General features: G+C 36.4%; 1 protein-coding gene across 1 annotated transcript in view; it reads left to right on the top strand.

The window, feature by feature from the left end:
• The window catches only part of SEMA3E (semaphorin 3E), a 234,984-nt gene that overhangs the window by 109,603 nt on the left and 99,343 nt on the right, over nt 1-26,038 (top strand). The window contains exon 2 of the mRNA XM_055300904.1: nt 23,784-23,944. Coding sequence (XP_055156879.1) covers nt 23,784-23,944 — 161 coding nt within the window. The remainder of the gene's footprint in view (nt 1-23,783; nt 23,945-26,038) is intronic.

Below are 26,038 nucleotides of genomic sequence, written 5' to 3'. Positions count from 1 at the left end.
TCCACTTGTGTTAAGTATTTAAAATTAGGTGCTGTGAAAATATGAGAATACAGTGGCTTTAATGGTGACAATAAAAGTGTTCTAAGTATTTATATACCGTTACTTGTAATTATTGGGTTTACATAGTCTTGCCTTATTCTCTTCAGTTACCTAAGCAAATATTATCTCTCCGCAGTGTCAGAATCAAACAACAGAAAGTCATTTTCATGCTAAGATTTTCTAAGTATTGTTTACATTCTGAAAGATTTCAAATTTGCATTGTCTTCACTTGCAATATAATTCATACTTTTCCTTAAATAATTAAGACTTACTATGAACTCTTTTCCAGGTAAAATCAGTAGGTGCAAATATCTTGCCTTTTTTTTTTTTTTTTGTATCTCTGTCAAAGAGTCTTTAAAAATTACTAAATAACTGTTTGGAAAGAAAACATTTCCTCCTTAAAATAAAAATTATGGGGCAGCCCAGGTGGCTCAGCGGTTTAGCGCTGCCTTCAGCCCAGGGTGTGATCCTGAAGACCCGGGATCGAGTCCCATGTCGGGCTCCCTGCGGAGCCTGCTTCTCCCTCTGCCTGTCTCTCTCTCTCTCTCTCTCTCTCTCTCTCTCTCTCTCTCTCTCTGTCTCTCATGAATAAATAAATAAAATCTTTAAAAAAAATAGAAAATATGTGTCATTTATAAATACATGGGAGGCTATTATAGTACTCTCTTCATTTTTGTGTATGTTTGAAAATTACCATGATAAGAAGTTAAAAATTAAAAAAAAAATTTTAAAAAAGAAAATAGTCTCATTTAAAGGAGGGAAACCAAGAAGCCATGACTGTTTTACACATTAATATACCTGGAAGTTAGTATTCTGCATAAAAGTGCTTATTCAATTAATGAGTAAAACTAAGTTTACAGAGAACAAAATTAGTCTACACTTGATTGTGATCTATTATATAAAATATCAATGTAATGACTAATAAGGGAATCACTGACAACTAGCAGTTTTATATAAAAGCTCAGGGGGAAAAACACATGCAGTCCAACTTTTTCTTTTTTAATAATCTGGAGGCCTTGCCATTTCTAGGTGAGCAGTCTATCATAAAGATCCCTGGTGTAAATTCTAAGGATAAAGGAGATGGATAAACTTCCATAGTACGGGCACATTTTCGACTTTTCGAGGAGCATTTTGTAATGAAAAGATGATACACATTAGGAATAACTCAGGCTCTTCCTCTTCCAAGCCATCCTTCCTTGACAAGGATGCAGTAGGTTAAGGAAACCCATGTCATTTTCTGCTAGTTTTCTTGATAATTTACACTAATAATTCAGATCACCTTACATATAAAAGAACGATTCAGGCTTAAGGCCCCAAGAACTTTATAACAACATTTACTTGGAATTGAGGACACTTCTTCTTTTCAAAAAAAAAAAGTCCTTTATTGAGTTAAAAAAAAAGTACTCCACAAAGTAGAACACCTGCAGGGCAGGAGGTTGCCAGTGAGGCCTCTGCCCCCTGCCTGGAGTTGCTAGAAGGCAAAGGAGATGAGACGGGAAGCCAAAGTTGGAGGCGCTGGGGTGGGTGAGCCCCGGGTGCACTGATTGTTTCTCCATCTCTCATCTGACCCAGGGCCCTGCTTTGTTTAAATTTAATCTCTTATTTGCCCTGGCAAGGACAAAGCACATTTCAATTAGCCAGGTCTCTGCTGGTGACAGTGGTGGCTGTTTCAAGAGGGAGGAGAGAACCATGCATGAGAAAAATTTTTCTTCACTTTTTACTTACCATGTATATGCATCTATAGGAAACAAGTGTGTGCCTGTAAGCAGGCGAGGCATCTAAGTAAATAGGATACTAATTATTCCCCAAATAAGATGCAGTTATACCCTTTTCCTCTTATTAACTCTCCTGATTCTTTAAAAAAATCTTGACAAATGCAGGGGTAAGCAGCAAATTTCTATTTCATCAAAATCTGTTGTTCAATGTCTAGTTAATAATGCCCTGTAAACCTAACTTTACTTCATTAGTTTCTCTTCCTCCTTAGATCAATAATAGGAATGTTTTTCTCCTTCTGCAGCTGAGTAAATTCCAATTAAAAAGGGAAACAAAAGCTAGATTTTGCATTAACCGTGATATTCCATCAGCCAGTAAAATTTATAAAATTTATATTTAAAGTCAAGTTTGGTATGCAGTTACATTGGACAATAAATAGTTTTTTCTTCATTTTTAAGAAAACAAAGTTTTCAGGAAAAAAAATTAGAGATCTACTAGAAGCTTGTTACACCCTGAATTTGAAACCTTGGTACATTTATACCAAAAACTTTAAAGAGATTTTGACAGCTTGATCAAGATAGTATGACACTGATTTGAAACATATATAATTGGTTAATGACATTTGAAAACTTAGTTTTGTTAAGTTCTAAAAACAGAGTGTGATTATTGTTTTCCTAAATGTGCATGCTGAAGTCACCCAGCTGAATTGCTTCTCTTGTAATGTGAAAGCATGTGTATAGGTGCATTTTTTAAAGAAGACACAGCCTTTAATGGTAAAAGATAACCTGAATATGGTCTCATGGACTTTTAATTTTGTGGCAAGTTCACTTTAATCATGAATGATATATTTAAATGTGTAATATTTTAAAATTTGTATAGTCAGGTTGGACAGTCACTGCATTAATTTGTTTTTAGAAAAATGGGTATTTTTCCTTTTAATTTAAAACGTTTGTGGCACCTCTGTCCTGATTCCCCTGGGAACTTTGCAAGAGCATTTGGAAGTGTTATGGGAAGGGGTAATTATGCTGTCCAGGGAATTTGTCAGGGAACAGAACTGTTGGAGATTAAAGGAGATGTGATGGGTACAGGGGTCACAGCCTTGATTTTGAGCCAAGACTCGCTATCACTTTTTTAATTGAGTCTGAAAACTAGAAAGCTGTGATGTAGTAGCCACCTATTACCAGGGAGGACACATCTAACTAATTGGAAATGAGTGAGCATGGGGGCTTAAAGAACTCTAAAAACAAAGAACCAGAACTACCAAATATGAATGGCAGCTCATTAAAACAAATAGATAGAGACGTTTATAATTGATGCATACCTTTCCTTTTATTTTAAAAATACAAATTCATTTTGAAGAGTATGAAAAGTTTAACCTTTATTCTAGCTTTAGTAAGACATTGAGAAAAATGTTGTGCATCAGTGTTGATGCTTTTTCAGAACATTTGTTTTTATATATTAGAGTTTTAAAAATTGTGTTGTAGTATTAACATATATCATTCCTGATTACACTAAAATTAAAAAGCGAGTCTAATTTATGTCATTTGTCATATTGAAAATACAGAAATATGTTAGTATATTTACAATAGACTTATTTACCTAATTTAGCATAATTGGCTCTGTTATGTCTCATTCTTTTGTATATTCACACCTCAGATGATAAGATACTAATTTAAGATACAACTTAAGACCAAGTTTTGTTGTTGCAAACTAGTTTGCAGTTATAAAGAAATCTGGCATATATTTTGTTTCTACTTCTTAAGCTCCAATTAATATTAAATATCACTATCTCAAAAATATAATTATTTTTTTTCTTCCATGTTTCCTTCCTTTAGAAGTCACAGAGTATCTGAATAACATGTAATGCTTCTTTTGGAATGTAATGCCCATCCCTCGGCCTTGTTTTATCCAATGTCTGTGGACACGGTAAAATGAAAGCAACTAATCCATAGCTTGTGTTTCAAGAGTTCTGTGGTTTGGGAGTCCCTATAAATGAAAACGGATCAAAGTTTCAGCCCTAAGAAATTTAACAGTGTATGTACAGTTTCTTTGGTGTTACCAGCCTGAGATAGCTATTAATTATACATCCCCGCACAAAGACTTTTTCTTTTTCTGTCTGGAAAGTATGTTTGCTTTCTCCAAGCATTTTAAGGGAGTAGTCACAGGTTGGACTTGGGAAAGCAGAAGGATGGACCCTTCTGTTAATTTAAACCATGGCAATCACATGAATGAAAATGTCAGTCCTAGGAGATTTCTGGACAGATTTACTTTTATGGACCTAAGCAGTTTGTACTAGTTACCCCCCAATCAATTATAATCCGCCCCCCCCCCATTTTTTTGGGCCTGAACAAATGAGATCAGCAAATTCTGGTCTCTTATCTCTTGTACTCAGGCAACACTGACATTGTATGCTCTTTTCTCAGAAAATACTTTTCGTATACTGCAACAACTAGAGCATGCCATGGTCTCTTGCTGTTTTAATGTTGCTGTTAGAGAAAAGAGAGGGACCTTCTTCCCCTTGACCCTAACCTCATTGGATGAATGGACATCTCATTGGTCCAAATTCTTAGCCCTTAGGGGCATTCCAGCTGCTGGTAGGTAGGGACTCGATCTGCTCAGACCTTTTGAAAATGCTCGTGTACTGAGCAGAGGACTGCAATCACTTGAAATAATCACCAGCGTTGTTTTATACTCAACATTAGAACCCTTTGACAGGTCTGTTTCTTGGTGTCCTAAAATGTCTGCTTTATTTCTCACTATTTAATAAACACATTTAAGCTGGACCCACAGAACGGGTTCACCTCTAATACTGACAATCACTGTGTACAGTGTCTCACCACGTTTTTGCAGTGTATGAGTTAGGCATGGCCTGATATCTTTTAGATTAATTAGATTTTTTTACCTTAATTTGTTAAAAACTTTACAGATGACAGGAGACACCTGTAATTTATTAAGAAATCTGGAGAGTTGAAAGCTACTCAAAATCAAACTTGCAGAACTCAACACAGACATTTATTTTTGAGTTTATTCCCCTTTTAATTGTCATAAGTATGAATGATGAAGCACCATCTTTTAAAAATAAACTTTCTTAGAGTTCAAATATTCAAGGTTGGCCATCATACAAAGTGTGTGATATCTTAAATATAATTAGCTTCTTGAACATTGTACAGAATAGACTCATCACATAAGAGGTGTCTTATGGCACAGATGAAGGACATCCCACTAAATGTCCATTAATTACATCATGGAATACGTACATAAGCACCTAGGAGCGGCAACATTGCTCCCACTATTAATATATTGATATATTATTTAAGATTTTTTTCCTCACCCATCTTGGTCTATCTATAATGTCAAGGAGTGATCAGTTTTATTATCCTCTTGTTGTTGACTCAAGATTGGATGATGACTGGAACATTTTGGTAAGTTTGATATTTTGGCAATTTTATGTCACTGACCTATAAGATTGCAAAGCTGTGATTTGTTTGCATATAGTTTCTGCATCTTCTCTAATAGCTGAGCTTCAGCAGAATCATTCTATAGTAGACATTCTCAGTTTGGGTGTCGTATCAAAATTACCTGGGGAAATTAAAAAAGCCAATCCAAATCCAATTCTCTCGATGAGGAACACAGCCTTTTTTTTTTTTTTTTTTTAGCTTCCTGGGGATTTCTGCATGCAACCAAAATTCTAGGACAAAATAGATTCAAAATCAGCATGAAGAAAATCCCCCATACTGAGTCCTGAATTTACTATAAAAATCATGTTCTTCTGTCAAGTTGATGGGTGCCAAAGTAAATTCTTGGCCAAATTGCATACACTTTTGTGACACCATTCAGAAATACCCTCATGTGTCAAGGAGTGTGTCTGATTGTCTCCAGAAAACTAGGCTAAAAGTGAACAATTCATTTGGCTCTGGACTCCCTATTTTGGTAAAATAGCCAAGCTCTGTGCCAGGGCTCAAACCTGGCCTGCTAAGGCAACATTATGAACGTTGTATTGGTGTCAACCTCCACACTCCCCCAAAGCTCCCACAAACGCCTAACCTAATATTGTCCTTTGTTTCCACTTGAGAAATACCCTTCCTCTAGGCTCATCAAAGGTTATATTTACACTAGACCCACTTCAAGTATTCAGACAAGGCTAAGTTATTAGTTGATAAAGGTTTAAGGTATAATCCCTCCCAGAGGTCCCAAAATTTTAATAGGGACTTTTGAAAGCCAGAAATATCAAAGTTGTAAAACTTTAATAACTGGAGAAACCAGGAGGGGATTAAATAATTGGACTCAGAGGCCCCTCTATATTACCCCTCTTCAAATTATACCACAAAGGCAGTCTTATTTATTAGGTTAGTCCCTCTGGAAAACATTAAGCTTCTGTTCACAGCAAATTCAGAGGACTCACTATTACCTGATCAAAAAAATAATAATTTTTGCCTTTTTGATTCCAAATATGGTCATATATCTTTTTCCCCCCAGATATGTTGTCATATTGGTCATAGAAGTGGGGTAGCCAATCATGTTAGAAATTAATTATTATTCTGACCGTGGTAAATTGTCATCAATACACTAAAAACAAAAATCTTATTTACTAAGGGAAGTGTGCTAATTAATTGCCTTCCAAAATTTTAATTTACTCTAGATAATTTATTATATCATAAAATGCCTTATGTCCTATATACAGTACTTTGTCAGTGAATATTAAAGACATGAATGCAATAACTATAGAATTTTAAATAAAGCAATTGACTTTATAGGAGTTACAGCCTCTGTTAGTAATCGTGCATTTGCTGAAGGAAATTGTGACCCATCAGTCATTTCATACATGTTTTTTATATTCTTGAATATTCTCCCTATAAACATCTTAGTAATTTTGAAAGTACTTACTAATTCAAGTATAGTAATACATGCTTTTGTTCCTTATGTACGAAATCAGGGGGCTCTCAGGGTGCTGGTAAAAATAAGTTCTCCAAAAGCAGGCAGGAACTTAAAGGCTTTAAATTCTTCAGTCTCATGTCTGTTAATCTGCATTATTTTAGCAATATGTCCTACAGCCAAAGTGATCATTTCTTGATATTATTTCCACCAGTTTTAATTTCCATTTTTCTTTTTTTTCTTTCCTCTGTTGCAAAGTGAGTGGAAATGTTGAAGTGGAAGCTTTCACACCTCCTGCTTGCCACCCCTAGTACATTAATTAGCATTCTTTAAGTGTCCTCTCAGTGTCTCTCTCTCTCTCCCCCCGCCCCCCCCCCCCACCACAGCTCTGATGGTGATAAATCCTAGCAGTCACCAACCACGAGCGTTCTAAGATGTTACATCATCCCTGTGGAGGGTGTCTGCTGGTCAGAGAGGTTAATACATTTGCTCCTTTCCAGTGGCAGAAGCTATCTCTTCTTGGTCATGACAGGAAAAGAAAATTGACCTCCTGTTCCCAATTTCATATGGAATTTTTCTCCCAGGTAGGGGCAGTGATCTTGCCAGAAGGATCCAAGCACATGTGAAATCATATTTGACTTGATGATGGATGACCAGTTACCTGGGTACAGGCATCTGCTCTGATAAAGCCAGGGCTGGGGATAGGGTAGCTATCTGTTACTCTGTTCAGTTGCATTTACCTCTTGCCTCCAGCTGGCAGGAAAGATATTTTCAGAAATTCAGTTGATTGTCAAAGGAGATGATTGGCAGTCCTACACAAACTATAGGACCAGGACCTGATCTTGAATGTCGTGGCACAAGTTTTGTTTCAATCTTTCAACTTGCTCTACTAATAAATTGCTTATCCACAGCTAATTTTATACTTTGAAGTTTCTCTAGTAAGTTCTACAAAAGACATTTTAATTTGTCCTATAAAAATGTCTTCCAAGTTTTCCAGGCTTTTTCCTATTTACCATTCAGGCCCTTGTTCTCAGCATGTGTGGAAGGGTATTCATTTTGTCAAGTTGTTTCCTGGGGAGTAAGACTTTGGCTGAGTGGATTGCCTTTAATTTATAAATGTACTATCATATCTCTAGTTCTAATTGTGGCATGACCTAGGTGATATATTTTTTTTCATTTTCTTAGTAAGTATGGGATACCAGGATGAAGTTAGAGGATGTTTGATTTATATCCTGCGTCTTATATGTAAAGCCTATCAAAAATAACAGGAAAACTGATCAATATGATACATCTGTTGCTTTTTCTACTGATAGTGATATAGTTTTCTTGACATGAGAATTCAACTGATACAAAATTGTATTTTAAGCACTAATTCTTTTCTTCTCATGCAGCTAGAATTAATGCTGCAGTTCTCACAGTTTGTAAAAAGCTAACAAAAAAAATTCTAGACGGCATCCTTTGGACACTTACACTCAATATTTTCCCTAGTTGGAGATGATATAGTCCATGATGTGAGGCGAGAAGGAAGCGGCTTGTGAAGCGAGAAGGAAGTTCAATGATAATTTCATCTATTCCTCTCATCCTACAAATGGGGAAAATAGATTTCCTGTAAATGGTATATTCAGTAGCAAAGTTGGGAATAGACCACAGAGGTCTGTGCTTATTATTTAAATTATTTTTTTTATTTTTAAGAATATTATCTCCTCTTATTTGAAGTCTGTAGGTTTTAGGAGTGTATTTTTTTTTTCATTTATTTCTAATCTCTGTCTTGTTTGATCCTCTGCAACCTGTTTTTGTTTTTGTTTTTTTTTTCCTGTTTGTTTTGATCGGATTGCACAATAAAGACATGACTGCCATGAGGTAGCCATTAGGATGCATGAGGCAAATTACAACAAAAGGCTGAGGTACAGGTTGAAAAAAATGCCTGCTCCAGAGGTGTCTGTGGCCACTTATCAGGGGTAAATCTTTGATAAATGCATGAAATGTGGAAACCACCTGCAACATACTCCTAAGAGATTTACTGTACTGAAAATGCATGACTAATCTGCTAATGAAGGAAGTATGTAATTATGCAAACTCTTCTGTTATGGTCAAGGAGCAAAATAAGCAAAAATAACCTATTAGCTCCGGAGATATCAACACTGAAATAAGGTGTGACCCTAGGAAGTTTTTAAGTTTTCCCGTGAGCCTCTGCCGCCTGGCCTATAAAGTGAGGAGCCCGAGGCAGCCGCCATAGGAGAGCTGTGAAGGGCAAAGGAAATTCTGTAAATTGGATGTTTCTCGCCGAACCTCCCACACGAGAGCCTTTCTGTGAATGCAGGTTCTCCCCCCTTCATAGTTTTCAGAGAAAACACGGGTGGTCTTTAAGGCACTGTTTGGCCTGCGACAGGTTATAAACAACAGGGGTTTCTGGGAAGTGCATCAGGGCTTATTAAGGATTGCCAGAGAGGAAAACACAAGAATTTGTTAGCAGCTTAGTCACTAAGGCAGCTTTCTGGTGAAAGAAAGTCATCAGTGAATTGTGTGCTTAGCTCGGGTGCGTCTCTCCCCTCCGCCACCTCTGAGGAGGGCCCATCTCCCCGGGGCCCAGCACCTGTGAAGAGGCTTCCGTCCACATGGCAGCAGCTGCAGTCACTGAGGCACGTAATTGCAGAGCCAGTGAGCTTCCAGTGGCTGTGGAGCATTTCCAGACCTATCAAATGATGGCAAATACACACCTACCGACAGTATCATTGGTATGATTTCTCTGTCTTTTAACGTGAATGAGTAGATTAAATTCCCGTTTAATTAATGGGATGTAGAAAGATTATAAAATTGCCCTTTATTCTGCTTGGATTTGAAACGCAGTTAGTATTCTGTAAGAATAGAAACTATGAGGAAATGTGATGTTAATAGAAAAAGTGCCCAAGTAGCACAGTGGTCATTGCTTCATGGTAAGGTATCAAGCTGAAAACCACGTATTTTTAAAGGCACAAATGTTCAGTGTGTTCAATAGTCAGGATGGTCTGGAAGTCATTTTTTTTTTTTTTTTTTTAGAAAGGATGTTTTCTAGGATTAAATTATATGGCTTGAGAGGAGGCTTTATTTTTATAAAGATGAAATTGAAGATCTTTATTAGAGGTCAGGAAGTGAGAATGCAGAGGCTATTTAGCTGTGATGTTTTAACACCAAGTCAAACGATATTATACCTGTCTAGGAGCTGACAACTCTGTTCTTAAAAAAACAACTACCAAATTCAATACTGGAAAACTCATAAAAATTCAAGGTTTAATTGTAATAGTAAAAATGTTGAAAGAATTTTTGCCTGCTCTTCTGGTACTTAAAATTTAAATTTCAAGGGCAGAGATAGTTTTGTATAATGTATTTTAGTTTGAGCTTATAAATATGAATAAATGATAAAGGAAGCAGATATTTTTTTAAAAAAACATAAATGTTCAGGATGTGTGGGTGGCTCAGTGGTTGAGCATCTGCCTTGGGCTCAAGGTGGATCCTGGGGACCCGGGATCGAATGCTGCGTCGGGCTCCCTGCAGGGAGCCTGCTTCTCCCTCTGCCTGTGTCTCTGCCTCTCTCTGTATGTCTCTCAGGGATAAATAAATAAAATCTTAAAAACAAACAAACAAAAAAAGATAAATGTTCTCTTGCCAGCTGGGATAGATGTGGACTGAAGGAAGGAATAGAAAATTATTCCAGACTACTGTTGGTAGTAAAGCAAGGTTTCAACTTAAAATACAGACTAGCTGTCTGCACTGATCATAGTAATCAGGTACCTGGAGAAACTTCCTGTTTCACTTTAAGCCTACAGAGCAACTATGTCCACTTGACAAAATATAATTAAGGAAGGCCTATTTTTACAGGGGAAATTTTCATTCAATGCCCAATGATTTATCAACATCAAAGAAAGAAAAAGAAATCCATACATATTGGCCGTTCATTATGAATCATTGAATTCTTATGGCAAGCCAAATAATTAGTTACTATTATCTCCATTTCACACATGGGAAGTCAAGATTCAGAGACATGGTCTTCATTTCACACATCTTTATCCAGTGCCTACTAAACAAACAGCACTAGCCTATAATCTGAGGACATCACAGTGACCAAGATGGAAAATGTCACTCCTCTCACGGAATTTGTTTCTCGTCAGAGGAGGAAGAAAAAGGTAAGTAAAGAACAAAATATAAACCAAAAACATAACCAAGTACCATTTACACAATGGGGGATTATGTTACAAGATAGTGATGCAGCAGCCAGTGCCTGGATGGGAACTTTGAATTCCTTAGACTGGGAAGACTTCACAGAGGAAGGAGCCAGCTATCAGGGAGGCCAGAAGGAGGCAGAGATCTAAAGCCCGTGCCCTGCAGCTCCCTGAGCAAGGGAGAACGTGGAGCAACATCAGGGTGAGCTGGTCCACTGACAAATCAGATTGTGATAGACTTTGAACTAAGATTTTAATCTAAGGGTATTGGGAAAGAGTTGCAGAGTTTTATGCAGAGGAAGGAACATCCTGACTCAATACTTGGAATGAGTCACTGGCTACTGCAGGGTAAGCAGTAGGAGGGGGCGTTGGGGAGGGTAGAGGCAGGAAAGGAGGAGGTTCTTTCACTGGTCCAGCCTAGAAGTGGTAGTGGAGATGCTGAGGACACACAGTGTGGCATTCAGGGAAAGAAGAATCACAAGAAGACTATCTTGTGAAACCAGATATTTCATAAGATTAAAAGTGCCATTTACTGAGAGTAGAAGACTGAATGAGGAATTTGTACATAGATGGGAATCAAGAGCTTATTCTCCATTTGCTACATTGGACTCTAGGAGAAGATGTCAAGTAGACAGTTGGCTAAACAAGTCTGGATTTGGGGATAAAAAACTGAGAGGCCTGTTACTCTGAAGAACTTCAGGTATCAAATATTTGGACAAGTATGTGATAAAGTAAAAATGGGATCCAGATTTTAGTAAATTTGTTGTTATATGATGGTTATTTTTAGATAAAACATTTTCTGTGATAGACCAAAATCAATAAAATGGTTGTTAGAGGAAGATACAAAATCCTAACAAAAATATAAGAATTTAGAGGTGAGGGAAATGGATAAAGGTATTCCAAAGGCACAGGCTTCCAGTTATAAAATAAATAAGTCATAGGGATGTAATGTACAGCATGGTGACTGTAGTTAACAATACATACTTGAAAGTTACTAAGACAGTAGATCATAAAAGTTCTTAACACAAAAAAAATTATAATTATGGGAAGTGATGGATATTAACTTTGGTAATTATTTCACAATATATATTACATGTACAGGAAGTCATTATGTTGTATATCTTAAAGTCATACAATGTTATGTCCCAGTAAAACTGAAAAAAAAGAAAAGATATACTATGTATTAGCAAGGTATATTACTCTAACACTAAAATGATCAAATACAAAATGAAAAAATAGACCTTTTTAACTTTTTAGCATGTCTTAAGTTCAATTAAACATACAGATTGTAGAGGAGACATTAGTTTCTTAGAAAAGCACTTCTGAGTTAATATTGAAATACATTTATAATTTAATAGCTAATTAATTATAATTGAGTGCATATTAGCCAACTTCAAAAATCAGAAAGCATCTTACAAAATGCATTTTTTCAGGGGGGTATAGATGGAGCATCAGAAGTCATGATTGCTCAAATATGTGTTGGAGGGAATTACAAAGTACTGTCATTCATTTATTTTGAACCTAACTCTGACAGAATATGATGTAAATTCATATAGAATTGTATTTTATTACTTGTTAAGCTTTAAATATTAAGCATGAGCCAAGCCATTGTGAAATGTCATAATCCAAAGAAACTGGCTTTCAAAATATTACTGTGAATGAACCCACTTCTACATGTCTAGCATTAAACAATAAGTAACAGGAATAAATGAAATCAAAGCCTTGTTACCATGGACAGTTTCCTAGACTGTTTGAAAATATTTTGAAAGAACAACATTCACGCAGTGACCAGACCTGTAGCACACTGACTGTTACAACACCGAGAGAATTTTGTAGGACTTGTAGAAACATGCCTCCCACCCCTGACATAAGTTTTCAATGACTAATGGTACAGAAAACATTATATATTTCACATATATTCTTGGCTTCCTTAACTTGTACTTTGACTAAATATTTCACATATTTTCTAAAATACTTGTTTCTTGGAATTCTGGATTTCTCCTAAGTGTCCAGAAGTACCCACAGTCAAATTAGGAAGGGCCTTAAAGGTCAGTTTTGGATAAATCCTTTTTGCCCTCATATCAAAGAACCTTCCTCATTGGCTAGTGTTCAGTAAAAGCCTGTCCATAAATAAAAATTGACTCCACAGCAGTGGCCTTGCTAAATTATGTATCATGCACAACATTTCCTGTATCTCACTGTAGTGATTAAATTACTAAGGAAATATTATTTAGTGCTCCTTAATTTAGTGCTCCCCTAGTTAATCTGTATGAGGAATAGTAGTAGATTTGGGCAATTACAGATGATGGGAAATAATTGTTTAAACCAAGGGAATAAAAATGGATTCAGTAGGGAGCCCCAAAAATGGAGCTATAGCAAAAGTCCAGAGGAAGTCTAAGGGAATTGGAATCTTAAAGAGGCCAGATGGAAAACATGGCCCTGAAGGCAGGGAGGATGGATTAGAGGACGGAAAAGTTTGCATCAATAGCAGTGTCCTAGGAAAGGAAACATCTCGCTGAGGCCTCTGGTTATAAAACATTTGTCACCATGGCAACTAAGGCAGGGTCACTGTGGGCAAGGCTACTCATTACTTAGTTCCCCGTAACTCTCCTGCTGAACATTTGTGCACGAGTTTGTTGACACTCAAATCTAGCCTCTGGGAAACTGAGCATGTTCTCTGGCCACTTCTGGTTTATAACGTGGGTGGTGGTCTGTGTCGTGTGTGTGTGTGTGTGACTGTGTGTGAGTGATCTGTTAATCGCCAAACTGGTTAATTACCCCAGACAACCAAGAATCAACTGTATTTACTAAAGCAAAACTATAACCCTGAGATCATGACCTGAGCTCCAATGAAGCTTAACTGACTGAGCCACCCAGACACCCCAATGTATTTTCTGAAAGAAGGAAGGAAGGAAGGATGGAAGGAAAGAGAGAGAGAGAAAGAAAAGGAAGAAAGAAAGAAAGAATGAATGAAAGAAAGAAAGAACGAACATGGGCCTAATTATTATCAAGGACATAAGCTTGGAAAAATCTTACCTCCAAAATTATATTAGAGAAATCAAACGAGGGATACCAAAATCCAATTTGTGTCATTTTTACGGATTACATTGATCCTTAATATCTCTCTGAAATCCCTCAATTAGTGCCTAATACAGTGGATGACTATATATATTGAATTTTTCACTGAATTGACTATGGTATCCCAGTCTTAAATAGCCTAAATTTAAAAAGATACTTTTACCTTATAGTGTGAAATTTGATGGCTAGCTTTGTTCCACGTAGTTGTTCAGGTCTCTGTGTGTGCAAGGTACCTTGCTTTGCTACTACCATTATCCTCACCTGCTGATTGAAAAAAAAAGTCTTCAGAACTTTCCTCCAACTTTTGCTCCCTCTGGCACATCAAAATCAGCTGGTGTTTTTGAAATAAGTCTGGTCATATAATTGCTCAATTTAGGAAGCTCATTCACACAGAGCTTGCTGTGTTAGCCTCCAATGAAATGTAATTATAATTAAACATTTAGGAGGCAGTCAAAAATAGTTTTGTTACTCACTTTTAGGGAATAGCACTTTATATTCTATGATTCTGTTCAGTAACTTAACTACATGCACACAACCACATGTATAGTGCATGGATGCACAATGACACTTTGTAACTTGGTCCTTTCATGACCTTGCCTAGCGTTCAGACACCAATAATCTAGAATAGCATGCATAATACTAAATAATAATAATTTATATAAGATAGGAAGACAAGGGATCTTAAAATCCTGACCCTATTCTCCTTGGCCAGGGAAATAAAAGCCTGTGTACTGTCTAGGCTCTTCGCAGGTACATTTGAACTCTTTCTGCTTTCCCTGGAGGTGGTGAATGGCTAAACCTGGGGCACCGCTGTGCCTATTGTCAACTAGAATCGAAAAGTTGAGAGGATGTCTGAGGGCCAGCCGCACCATGGCTAGGAAGAGCAGTTAGCGCACCACCGGCCTATCCTCTATTTACACTTAAAAAAAAAAAAAAGTGAATTGCTTACTTCTTTACCACTCTGTCTCAAATTATTGCAAACCATTAGCCATCATTGACTGGGTATGTCAAAATCATCAGAGCATTTTGTAAGAAACCTTTTCCTTTATTTTAACTGTTTCCTTTTGGGACCGTTAAGAAGTTGAAGAAAAGGTGTCTTTCCCTGGGAACCACTGGCCCTATGACCTCTAGACTCAGGAGGCTCAGCCCACCCACGGGTCCTGTTGGTTGGCAGGGGCAGGCATGGGGGAGCTTTGAGGGCATAGGTGACTGTCGGGGAGGGGAGACGGGACTTCCCCAAGCAGAAGGCAGGGCCCCGGGAAATGTGTAATTTAAGGACGCCAATGATAATAGTATTATTTTTTTTGTAAGGGAAAATCAATATGTACATTCTGAAATCATTTTCTCTGTAAATGGTTGGATTTCATTTCACCCTTAAAGGGATGCTTAAAGGAAAAGATAATATTAATAATAAAAACAGCAACAAAGTCTGAAAAAATTTTCTATATTTCATTACTATATTTCATTACTATGAAATGTAATGGTTCTAATGGTTACTTCATTTCTGTATTTCATTTTCCCTAGCAGTGCGTGCTACATACGCAATTTAGCATTTTGTTGTCGATTAACTTGAAGATCTGCATTGATTCAGGAAACAATGAAAAGTTCAAATCCCGGGGTCTCAGGAAGTCGCTACTTTGCAGGTGACAGTGGAGGAAGTGTGTGTTCAAGAGAGCACTCCTCCCTTGGAAACCCCTGTGTGTCTGAGCACTGGGCAATGTGTACTCCCTCCCCCCCCCCTTCTTACACATGGGGGTGGAATTTAAATATATTTTGACAAAGTGAAGAGAACTGTCTCTGTAACATATTGATGCCAATGAGTTTTAAAAGTATTTCCCTTGCAGGTTAAAAAAGAAAGGCTGTGAGAGGAAATGACTAAATCCTTTGTGTATATCTTCATTGACAGCTCATAATTAGCATGCGGCTTAGCAATAATAATTAGTTCCCTCTTGAGAAAATTTCCGGATGAACTCGAGTTGGTGCATCTCAGTTTAGTCTTGTTTTTGTCCAGTCCCTCCCCCAAGTAATTTATGTTATTTTTAGAGTCGGAAGAACTCAAGATGCGCTGTCCATTATTTGCACTGTGTTTTCTGGAGATTACCTGAGATTAGAGTTTCTTTGTCCCCCTCTTCCTGTATGTTTTCTGATTCTTTCATCTAGGCAGCTTGAAGCAGTGCAGAAGGATAAAGAAGTTAGCCAGGGCTTGGTAAATACGCCAAGTCCACAGACTGTAATTTGGAGCTAAAATCACTCATATGACTTAAAGTGCTGGCTTGAAAACTAACAAGAGGAAAAAGTCTCAAGGGAGGGAAGCTTCTTGCATGAGTTTCTTTTGATTTAGTCTGTACCTTAAAATGTCCAATACATCTTGCAACTGTGTAGTAAATTAAGTAAAAACATTTTAATTTTCTCAAAAGAGATGCACGATGCAGAAAATGTCACCAGCTGACAAGTCAACAACATGAAAAATTCTATAGTTATTGGACATAGTTTATAAAATACAAATTAAAGGAATTTAAAATTGATATTAACCTGTATTTTCCTGTTGATGTTGCTGCCGTTGAGTTTTTTGGATTAACACCAATTATTCAATGTTGGGAGAACTTTCCATTTTATCTTATTTATATCAACTCTGTAAAAATGTTTTCGATTTCAGACTCATTGTAATCTCTTGATAGACTAGATATTTCTTAGTTGTTTCTGCAAGGAATTTTATCTAGAATAGGTGTTGGAGTCCTTGCTGGTAAGGAACAAGCTTTTAATAAGTTAGTCTTTTTGCTCATTGAATCTGGAGACCAGAATGGAGGGTGACTAAACTGTGTGAATTCACAGTGGTGCTCGATGCTCCATCTCACATGCATTCTTCATGGCGAAGCTCTTCACTCAATTTCTCTTGTGCAAATTTTGGCACCAGCGATGACTGAACCCTAGTCGTGCGCCAAATCTCTTAAAACCTCTTTCTTTGTCTAGAAGATGGGGATAGTTGTAGGTCCTACTTCATGGACATGCCACATGATTAAAAGAGATAATAAATGCCAAGTGCTTAGACAGACATGACACGTAACTACTCAATGGGTATTAACAGTTATTACCCCCTAGGGAGTCAGGGCTGAGAGGAACAATGTTGGGACATATGAGGAAATTTGGTTGCATAAAAGAAGCATGCATTTCTCTAAACTTTCCTTTATGTTTAGGATGTAATTTTGTTTTTAATAAAATAATACATGTTCACAGAAAGATTTTGATAATATAAAAGTGTCATGTTGGCCTCTACAAGAGTCCTAATAGCAATACCATGAACCTCATTTTTGCTGATTATTGTAATTTTTAAAAATATCCTTTAAAATGATATTTTCACATTTATTTCGTTGTATAGTTAATGAAGTTAAATTTTGCACGTGAACTCGTTTTTTGCCATCTATTATGTCCTGTCTCTTTACAGAATAGAGGTGATCATTTTTCTTCTTTATTTAAATATTTTTCAGTGTACTGAAAGATTAATAATCTGTTTTTATATCTATGCTCTAACTAAATACTTTCCATTAAATTTTCCCCTAATAATTATGTTTCTGCTTCTTTCTTTAAATCTTGGAATTCCATAATTCATCAAACCTTACTGCTTCTTGTCTTATTAATTACTTTTATTTTTACAGTGCTATTTTTATAAATGAAGCATGGTTTAATTCCTAGAAATTTCATATGCATGAGGTAGATGAATGTTTCCCTATCCCAAAAGAAAATAAAAATGGAAGTAGTGTTCGCTTTTCTGACAGTAAGGTTCATTTTCCACTTGAGTGAAGGACTTTAACAATTCAGTTATCATTAGGAAGGATAAAAACCCAAATTTTCATATTTGAAGATATTCTTCAAAACTTGGTAAAATTATATTGAACGTTTCTAAGCCACAGGTCAACTTATTCAGTCTATTGGAAATATAGATTATAACGAATTTGTTATTATACATTTGTTAATGAATAAAGACAGACTAGGTTTGTCTATGGCATTGATGCATGTGCTTAATGATGACAGCTCTGAATTCCCCATAATTATAGGGACCACACCATTTACCACATGGCTTTTACATTTGACTGTGAGTGATTAATTGATCCCAAAGCATCCAGTCTACAGGAAACCAGCAATTTATGAATTGTGAACACTGGCTAAGTCAATTAAGTTATTTTCCTTGGGAATTTGAATTGAAAGATGCAAAAATTATTGTCGTATTGTGGTAGGATGAGAACTGGATGGTCATACAATTGGGGGCTAATGCACACCTATTTGGTTTGAGCAAAAAAATGAATAAACTCATTAGAATCAGTACATTGAAGCAGGGCATTAAGAAAAGCAAGAAGCCAATATACACCATTTCTCAATAAACAAATTACTTCTGCTCCTCCTGTTGGTTTTCCCCTCACTATGAGGCTTGGTTTTCCATCCTTGGATCTACATTACCCTGACTTCATTAATCTCTGTTCATTGAAATCACTAATGTCCTTACTAACACGGCCACCCATGGCCATAAAGTCACTTTTGGTAGATTGTACTCTGATATGAATTCAGGTGGCTTGCATGGAGGCATATAATTACATGCAGAGGCATGGCTCTTGATACCTTATTTTTTTTAAGTGATGTTGGGTGTCCATCATAGTTAGCCATTAAGAGGACCTCAGGGGAAGTTTCTCTTAGTCCTTGATACCAGGTGTATTAGTCAGGGTTCTCCAAAGAAACAGAACCAGTAAGAGATATGTATAAAATGGGGTATTGGCTTATGCAATTACAGAAGCTGAGAAGTCCTACAGTCTTATGTCTGCAAGGCAGAGAGACAGAAAAGCTGGTCTGAGTCTGAAGGCATAAGAACCAGGGAGCTCATGATGTAAGTCTCAGTCTGAGGGCTGGCAAGAACCAGCTTAATTGGACAGGCAGGAAAAAATAAATCATGACTTCTTCCTTCTTCCACTTTTTGTTCTACACAGACCCTCAACACATTGGATGATACCCTCCCATACTGCTTTAGTGGGTCTACCAATTAAATGTTCATCTCTGCCAGAAACACCTTAACAGATACACCTAGAAACAATGTTTAGCCAAATATATAAGCAATCCTGATCCAGTCAAGTTGATACATAAAATTAGCCATCACACCAAGCAAAATTCCTAAGTAATCGATGCAGTTTTTCTGTTGTGTTATAGTGACTTTGACTTTGAAGTTTAGAAAGTCTGGGGCTAATTTTGGTATTCACTTTAACAATGTATAGGGATGTTAAAGAATGACTTTCAGTTAATAAAATTAATTCTGGACTATTCCATATTTTTCCCCTTTATCTTGATAACCCTTGAAAACATAATGCCCCCCTCAGAATTATATATGTTAGTTCAATTGAATGTATAAGTTATTTCAGATCCTTTTTGGGAAGAGGCAAGCTAAATAAATAAGTGTAGAAAATTGGAGTTAGTATTGAACCATAAATATGTACAGCCTTTAAAAAATGTTTCTATTGTAGAATGCTTCTGTGTCCATTATTCGAGATATATATTTAAAACACAGATTTTTCTTTTTAATGGATAGTTTTAACTTTTCCTGACTTGAAGTCAAGGATATTGGAGAATCACAGGGACAGTTTGGGTCTTAGAGAAAATTAAGGATCACAGTCAGGATTTATGCCTGTGGAAATTGATTAGAAAAAAAATAAACCATCAGATGGATACATTTTGGTCAGGATCATGATTCTGAAATAATGTATCTACCTACAAGCCCAAACTTCTTAGGAATCAGTGATTGGCACTATGGTGTTGAATGGTGATGGTCAAAGTAGAGAGTTGCAGAAGCAACTCAATATAGTTCTCCCATTTTGTGAAAATGTTTAAAGAAAACTATTGTCTGTTCATTGGGTCTTAAAACTTTAAAAAGATAAAGTGACTTCAGGAATTATTCTAGAAAGTGTCTTCTTAAGTGAAGTGAAATTTATTGGCTTACTGCCTAAGGCATGTATATGATATTCAGCTTAATGTATCCAAACAAATCTCGGCAGCAGTTTCCTCTGAGGCAATATAAATAAATCAAAATAAGATCCAAAGTTCCTTATTACTTAAAAAAAGGTATTCTTAGACCCTATAATCATTGAAATATATGAAAAGCCATAAACGAATATTTTAACTACATCCCTTTAGACAAGCTTAAATATGGTACATGTGATATTTACACTTGCTTATTATACTCCTTCCATTTGTTAAACTTCCAAAACACAGACTTTATGCTGTACTTTGAAAGACTCTCTAAAAAAAAAAAAAAGAGTCTCTAAAATATCTGTGTGTTGGGTTTATTTTTTTACAATGTTTTTATGACCTCTGCTTTAGAAATGCAGTTTAGTCAAAGACAAGAGTTTTGAATGTGGAGTAGTGATTAACATGTAAAGAAACCATCAACCAGTAAAGAGGCTAAGTGGCTGTTCAAGGTGACTCAGGTAATCAATGGCAAAGCTAAGACTTGAATGTGGCTCTTCAGATTCTCAGTCTGTAGGACTTTTTGTTATGATATACACATCTGTTGTACTTTAATTCTCATAGTTGTTTTGTAATTTGAGTGATTTTTCGTTGTAACAATGTATGACTATGGGATAGTTGTTTAATTTCTGGGCACCTGGGTTTCTCTATCAGTAAAATAAAGGACAGTGGTTATTTTTTTTTAAGGGGCAATCTATTTATTAGAGAGAAAGTGAGTGCAGGGGAAAGGGCAGAGGGGGAGGGAAAGGGACAGATCTTGACCTGGACCTAAATCAAGAGTGGAACTCTTAAGGGACTGAGCCACCCAGGTGCCCCAGGACAGTGGTAATTCACACTGTTACTCTGTGGCTATTCACTGTTGTGGGGAGGAAAAACAAGATAAATGTAAAGGCCATCAGAAATGAATATTTAAAGAATTTTGCATTTGTTGAACCCACATTTCAGTTTTTTCTCTTCACATTTTCTAAATGATTTCTCCATGGGAACATAAGTGTAGCTTTGTGATCTCATGGGATAGACTTGGCCACAGAGCAGGGCAGAGGGGTCGAATAAAAGATGATATACCAGAATAAAATAAGATTGATAAGATTGATCAGTCTCTCTTATTACAAAAAAATAGGAACTACCACCTTTAGGCTATTAGAATTATAGTAAGTATAGCAGAAATTGATAAGTCATAAAAACAAGTACCTGTTAGTGTCTGTCTCTCTTTGTGTGTACCCGGATGGTGAGGCCCTTCTGACCTCTCTGGGAAATAAGTAAGGTGATCGCTGGATGGAGTTGATGTGCAGAGTGCCTCCTTTACGGGTTGGGCTATCTTTCATTTCAATTCAGACTTTTTAATATGGGCACAGACAATTCCACTATGGCAACACTTTAGAATATGCTCTCGTATTTTATTCCTTTCGTCACTTCATCTTTTTTTCCAGCAAACTTAATCATCCAAACTCTGGACCTTACTATGTTTGGTTTAGAGACCTGTTAATTCTAGATAATGTGTAACCATTCTTTTTTAATTGCATCCTTAACTGTACATAAAACTTGGAGAATTTTAGCAACCTATTGAAATAACTGGGGAACCTTTTCTGGAAGAGTCCATTTAGCAGCCCTGATAAAAAACCATATCATATGTAAAGACAAGGTGTAATGGCAGTAGACAGTGTGAATCCATATTTTTGTTACGGTATTGAATCCCTAAAGTGTGCATCTCTTGCTGTTGATGGATACCTAGCAAGGAAGGAAAACAATATGATTTGACCTTGACAAAATTTCTAAATGAGAAAAAACTTGTCTTCCAGGATTCAGAAACCCTAATATCTCAAACTGGTTTCCCCCTCCCCAGATAAAGCACCTTATTATTCTTTGCATATCTCGCTCAAAACTTGTTTTCTGATTTTCTATTTAGGGGAAGAGTCAAATGACTCAGTATCATTAATTTTACCTTTACTAAAGATACTTTGATTTTAGCAGTATTGATTATTTTAAACTGAGGAGTTGTTTTTTTTTTAATTTTTATTTATTTATGATAGTCACACAGAGAGAGAGAGAGAGGCAGAGACACAGGCAGAGGGAGAAGCAGACTCCATGCACTGGGAGCCCGACGTGGGATTCGATCCCGGGTCTCCAGGATTGCGCCCTGGGCCAAAGGCAGGCACCAGACCGCTGCGCCACCCAGGGATCCCGAGGAGTTTTTAATGTGTTTTTTTTTTTCAATTTTAGTAGACTTGACACCCATATTACATTAATTTCAGGTGTATTAAACTAAAGGCTTAAACTTAGCCCTGTTCCACAGAATCTTGGGCATCCACAGTTTCAGAGTAGAGATATAGACAGTGAATACATTTTTTAAAGATTTCATTCATTCATTCATTCATTCACTCATTTGAGAGAGAAGAAGAGAGCGAGTGAGCGAGCATGAGCAGGGAGAAGGGCAGAGGAAGAAGCAGACTCCCCGCCAAGCAGGGAGCCTGGTTCGGGGCTTGATCCCAGGACTCCTGATTCCACAAGACCCCAAGATCATGACTGAAGCCAAAGGCAGATGCTTAACCATTACCACCCTGATGCCCCCAATACATTTTTAATAGAGAGGGAAAAGGTATTTCACCTCCTCTCAGAGGCAGCGCGGGTACCTGCTGTATAGATTTGCTGCATTTCATGCCACTCTCTGGATTTAGTGTCTGGTCACCAGTATTCCCCATTCTCTGTCAGATACATCACGCTTTGACTTTTGGAAAATGAAGCCCTTCTAACTAGTCTGTATTTCCCAAGGGACCTCTTCAGGAACTTTTCAGCCTGCAGGTCTGGTAGCTGGGGCAGTATCTTCCTCCTCATCAGACTCATAGACACTCAAGCGACTCATAGGTCGCTTACCAAGCTCCAGTACTGAACTGCCATATGCAGTTAAATACCTTCAACCACCAAACAGATATATGATATACACACGAGTGGTGAGTCAGATTGTGACTTCCTAAAATTATACATATATTAGTTGAAACAAATAATTTGTGATTCCTGCTCTAGGCACAAATATATAACATGATCCCAGATGCCAGTAGTAGAGATCTCACCAGTTTTGTCGGTTGTCCTGGCTGAATGAATGCTGTCATGTTTTATCCTATTGTATTAACAACCTGAGAGTTTCCAGACACGGACAACTGGATTTTGGATGTGACTTTCAAAACTGGTATCAAGTGGAGACATTTGTTTTGTGAGTTGGTCTTCATCTGCAATTAAATGGACACACTTTTAGAAGATTTTTTTTGTAGATTTGGAATTTCTATTGTACACAGAGAAGTGAATATAAAATTCACAATAAAAAAATAAATAAAATAAAATTCACAGTAAAATGACTTTTCCCACAATTAATCATGAAGGTTAATTCTTTCTGTATTTAAAAACATAGGATATTTAACTTACATATTAAATTGAAGTTTTTAGATTTACAAACTTATAAAGATTTTAATTTGTGCACACTGAAGTGTATTCTTAGTTACACTTGTTAAAAAATTCATTTTTAGTTTTTCTAATTTTAGCAAGATTAAATGCACATGATTTGATTTAGGTACATATCATAAATAGGCTACTATAGTAAGTTTAGTTAACATCCATGACATCACATAGAAGTTTTTTTATTGTGATGAAAACTCTCAAGATATACTCTTTTAGCAGCTTTCACCTATACAATACACTATTGTTAATGCACTGCATATTTTTAATCTTTTGTATAATAAATTCTGAAGGCTTTATATTTATATTTATATTTAAGATATAATGAATGTTAACTACATAGTTCCAGTAGGTATGACGATAGAGCCAATATAAAAGTGTTAGGAAGGTATTTGTATTTTGCCTTTTGTTTAGATAACATTTTCTTTTACATTTCAGAACTCTTGGACCTAAATCGAACATCAATCTTTCACAGCCCTTTTGGGTTTCTTGATCTCCATGCAATGATGCTGGATGAATATCAGGAGAGACTCTTTGTGGGAGGCAAGGATCTTGTATATTCTCTCAGCTTGGAACAAATCAGCAATGGCTATCAAGAGGTATGGAAGCATCAAATTGTCAGGAGGGAAAGAAAAGGGAAGAGGGAGTAATTTCTTGCATGGTGTTACTGGAATTGGTTTTTGATTATTGGCCATTTTAATATTCTGAGTGATTATTTTATTGAAAGAAATAAGATATTCATTAAAAATGAAATAATTTTGAGAAAAGTTTATAAATGATCAAGAATGAACTTTTCTAACACACTGCTGATCTCTGTATTCCCAGAGGGCTTTGGATTGGTGTGTTTGACATTGCTCATTGCATGATGGCCCTCGTCACCACATCCATTGTCCTGAGGCCTGGATTTGGAACATGTTTCTACCAGCAATCCCTCTAGGCTTTATAACTACAAAAACCCCAGCCTAAAGAAATATGGATGTGTGACCTTGCTATAACTAACCCGTGATGTTCTATTGGTAGTATCACCAACTCAGGGGGATGTTCCTTAAATGTGGTGGATTAAAGTATATTAAAATAGGCAAGTGCCCAACATTTTAACCAAGGGTTGACCATGATGAGAAGATAGTACTTAGAGTCGCTGCTTCTACAGGGTTAAGTTGAGCTAAATTTTTTTCAGACGCAAATCAACCATGGAGAAATATTTAGACAATAGTATTTTTGGCATAAATGTATCTATTACATAATACATTTTCTTGACAACACACATTTATTTTTATGTTTGACAAAATGATCAATGTCCATATTTTTTAAGTCACAAAAAAATTTATGATAAAAAGCAGCATCTTTTCATCTCTGCCAGTTGCTAATCCCTACAGAAAATTATTTCAACTCTTTTGTTATTTCTTCTGATTCTTACCTCCATTTTTCTAAGTGACATTTGTATGCTATTCTTTCTTGATACCATTGATGTTGGACAATATCTGTTGACTTTCTATTAAGGAAAATGAGGATTTTAGTATTCTTAGTATTCTTTTCTTGCAATACTATAGCTAAAATATCTCTGCAGTACATGGGAAGCCCCCAGGTATCCATCCCCTCATCTTCCCAATTTAGCTATAGCATAATTTTTAGTTAAGTAGCAACCATTTACATTAGCGTAATTAGGAAAATAGATCACACTTCTTTTTATGCCCCCTCTGGGATTAAATACTAATCTCTTCTTTTTTCCTTTGGCTTAGATTTTATATATTACTTTCCCTAATTTTTCAACAAACACCAAACTTTTACTATACTTCCTCTCCTCCTCTCAGTCTCCAGCAGTTCCAAGTTTTTGATTTTTAAACTAGAGATATCCTTTCTGGTTCTCTTACTATTCCACAGTTTAACTTCACCATTATCCTTGAGCATCCCCTCTACCAGTCACTTGCAGTCTTCTTTATGAGTTTTTATGAACTTTTACTGAAATGTACCTTCTGGTTGCTTCTTGAAGATAGATACAAAGTAAAATCCTGAGTCTTTTATGTTTGAAAATATTATTATTCACACTTTACATATAATTGATATGTATAAAATTCTGGAATGAAAATCATTTGCTTCAGAATTTTGAGGATATTGCTCTATTGCTTAAAGACTATCAACAATAAGAAGTTGATGCCTTTCTAATTTCAGTTTTGTATGTAATCTGTTTCCTGTCATCGTATCCCCGTTATCTTCAACCTCAAGTGCTTCTGTGTTTTAAATTTTTCTCAAATTTCTCTTAGAATTGATCTTTTCTCTTCTCTGTTAGGCCTTATATAGGAGACTTCATGGCCTCAAGTCTGGAAAATATTATTTTTAAAATGTTGTTTCTTCTTTCCATTTACCTCTTGATTCTCTTTCCCTCAACTTTGTGGCTTTTTTATTGTACAAACTTTGGACCACTTCTCCTGATTTCACCCATACCTATGCAATTCTTATTCTCAGAAGAACCATAGACTTCCAATTCCTGGGAATTTCTAAGGTTCTTTTTCATGAATCAGCTTGCTTATTGTCTCCCTTCACCTTGTAAGCATTTAGATTTCAGCTTTTCTAGTGTGCAAAGGCAGTCAGCACTTTTGATATGTCGTAGAACTTCCAGAATGTTGCTGACATTTCTTTGGCTTTTCAACTCAAGTTCTGTTTTGTCCTTTTTGGATTACGTCCTTTATTATCAT

This window comes from Nyctereutes procyonoides, unplaced genomic scaffold (genome assembly GCF_905146905.1).
Source record: "Nyctereutes procyonoides isolate TBG_1078 unplaced genomic scaffold, NYPRO_anot_genome, whole genome shotgun sequence".
In the NCBI taxonomy this organism is placed as follows: domain Eukaryota; kingdom Metazoa; phylum Chordata; class Mammalia; order Carnivora; family Canidae; genus Nyctereutes; species Nyctereutes procyonoides.
This window is presented reverse-complemented; position numbering and strand designations above follow the sequence as displayed.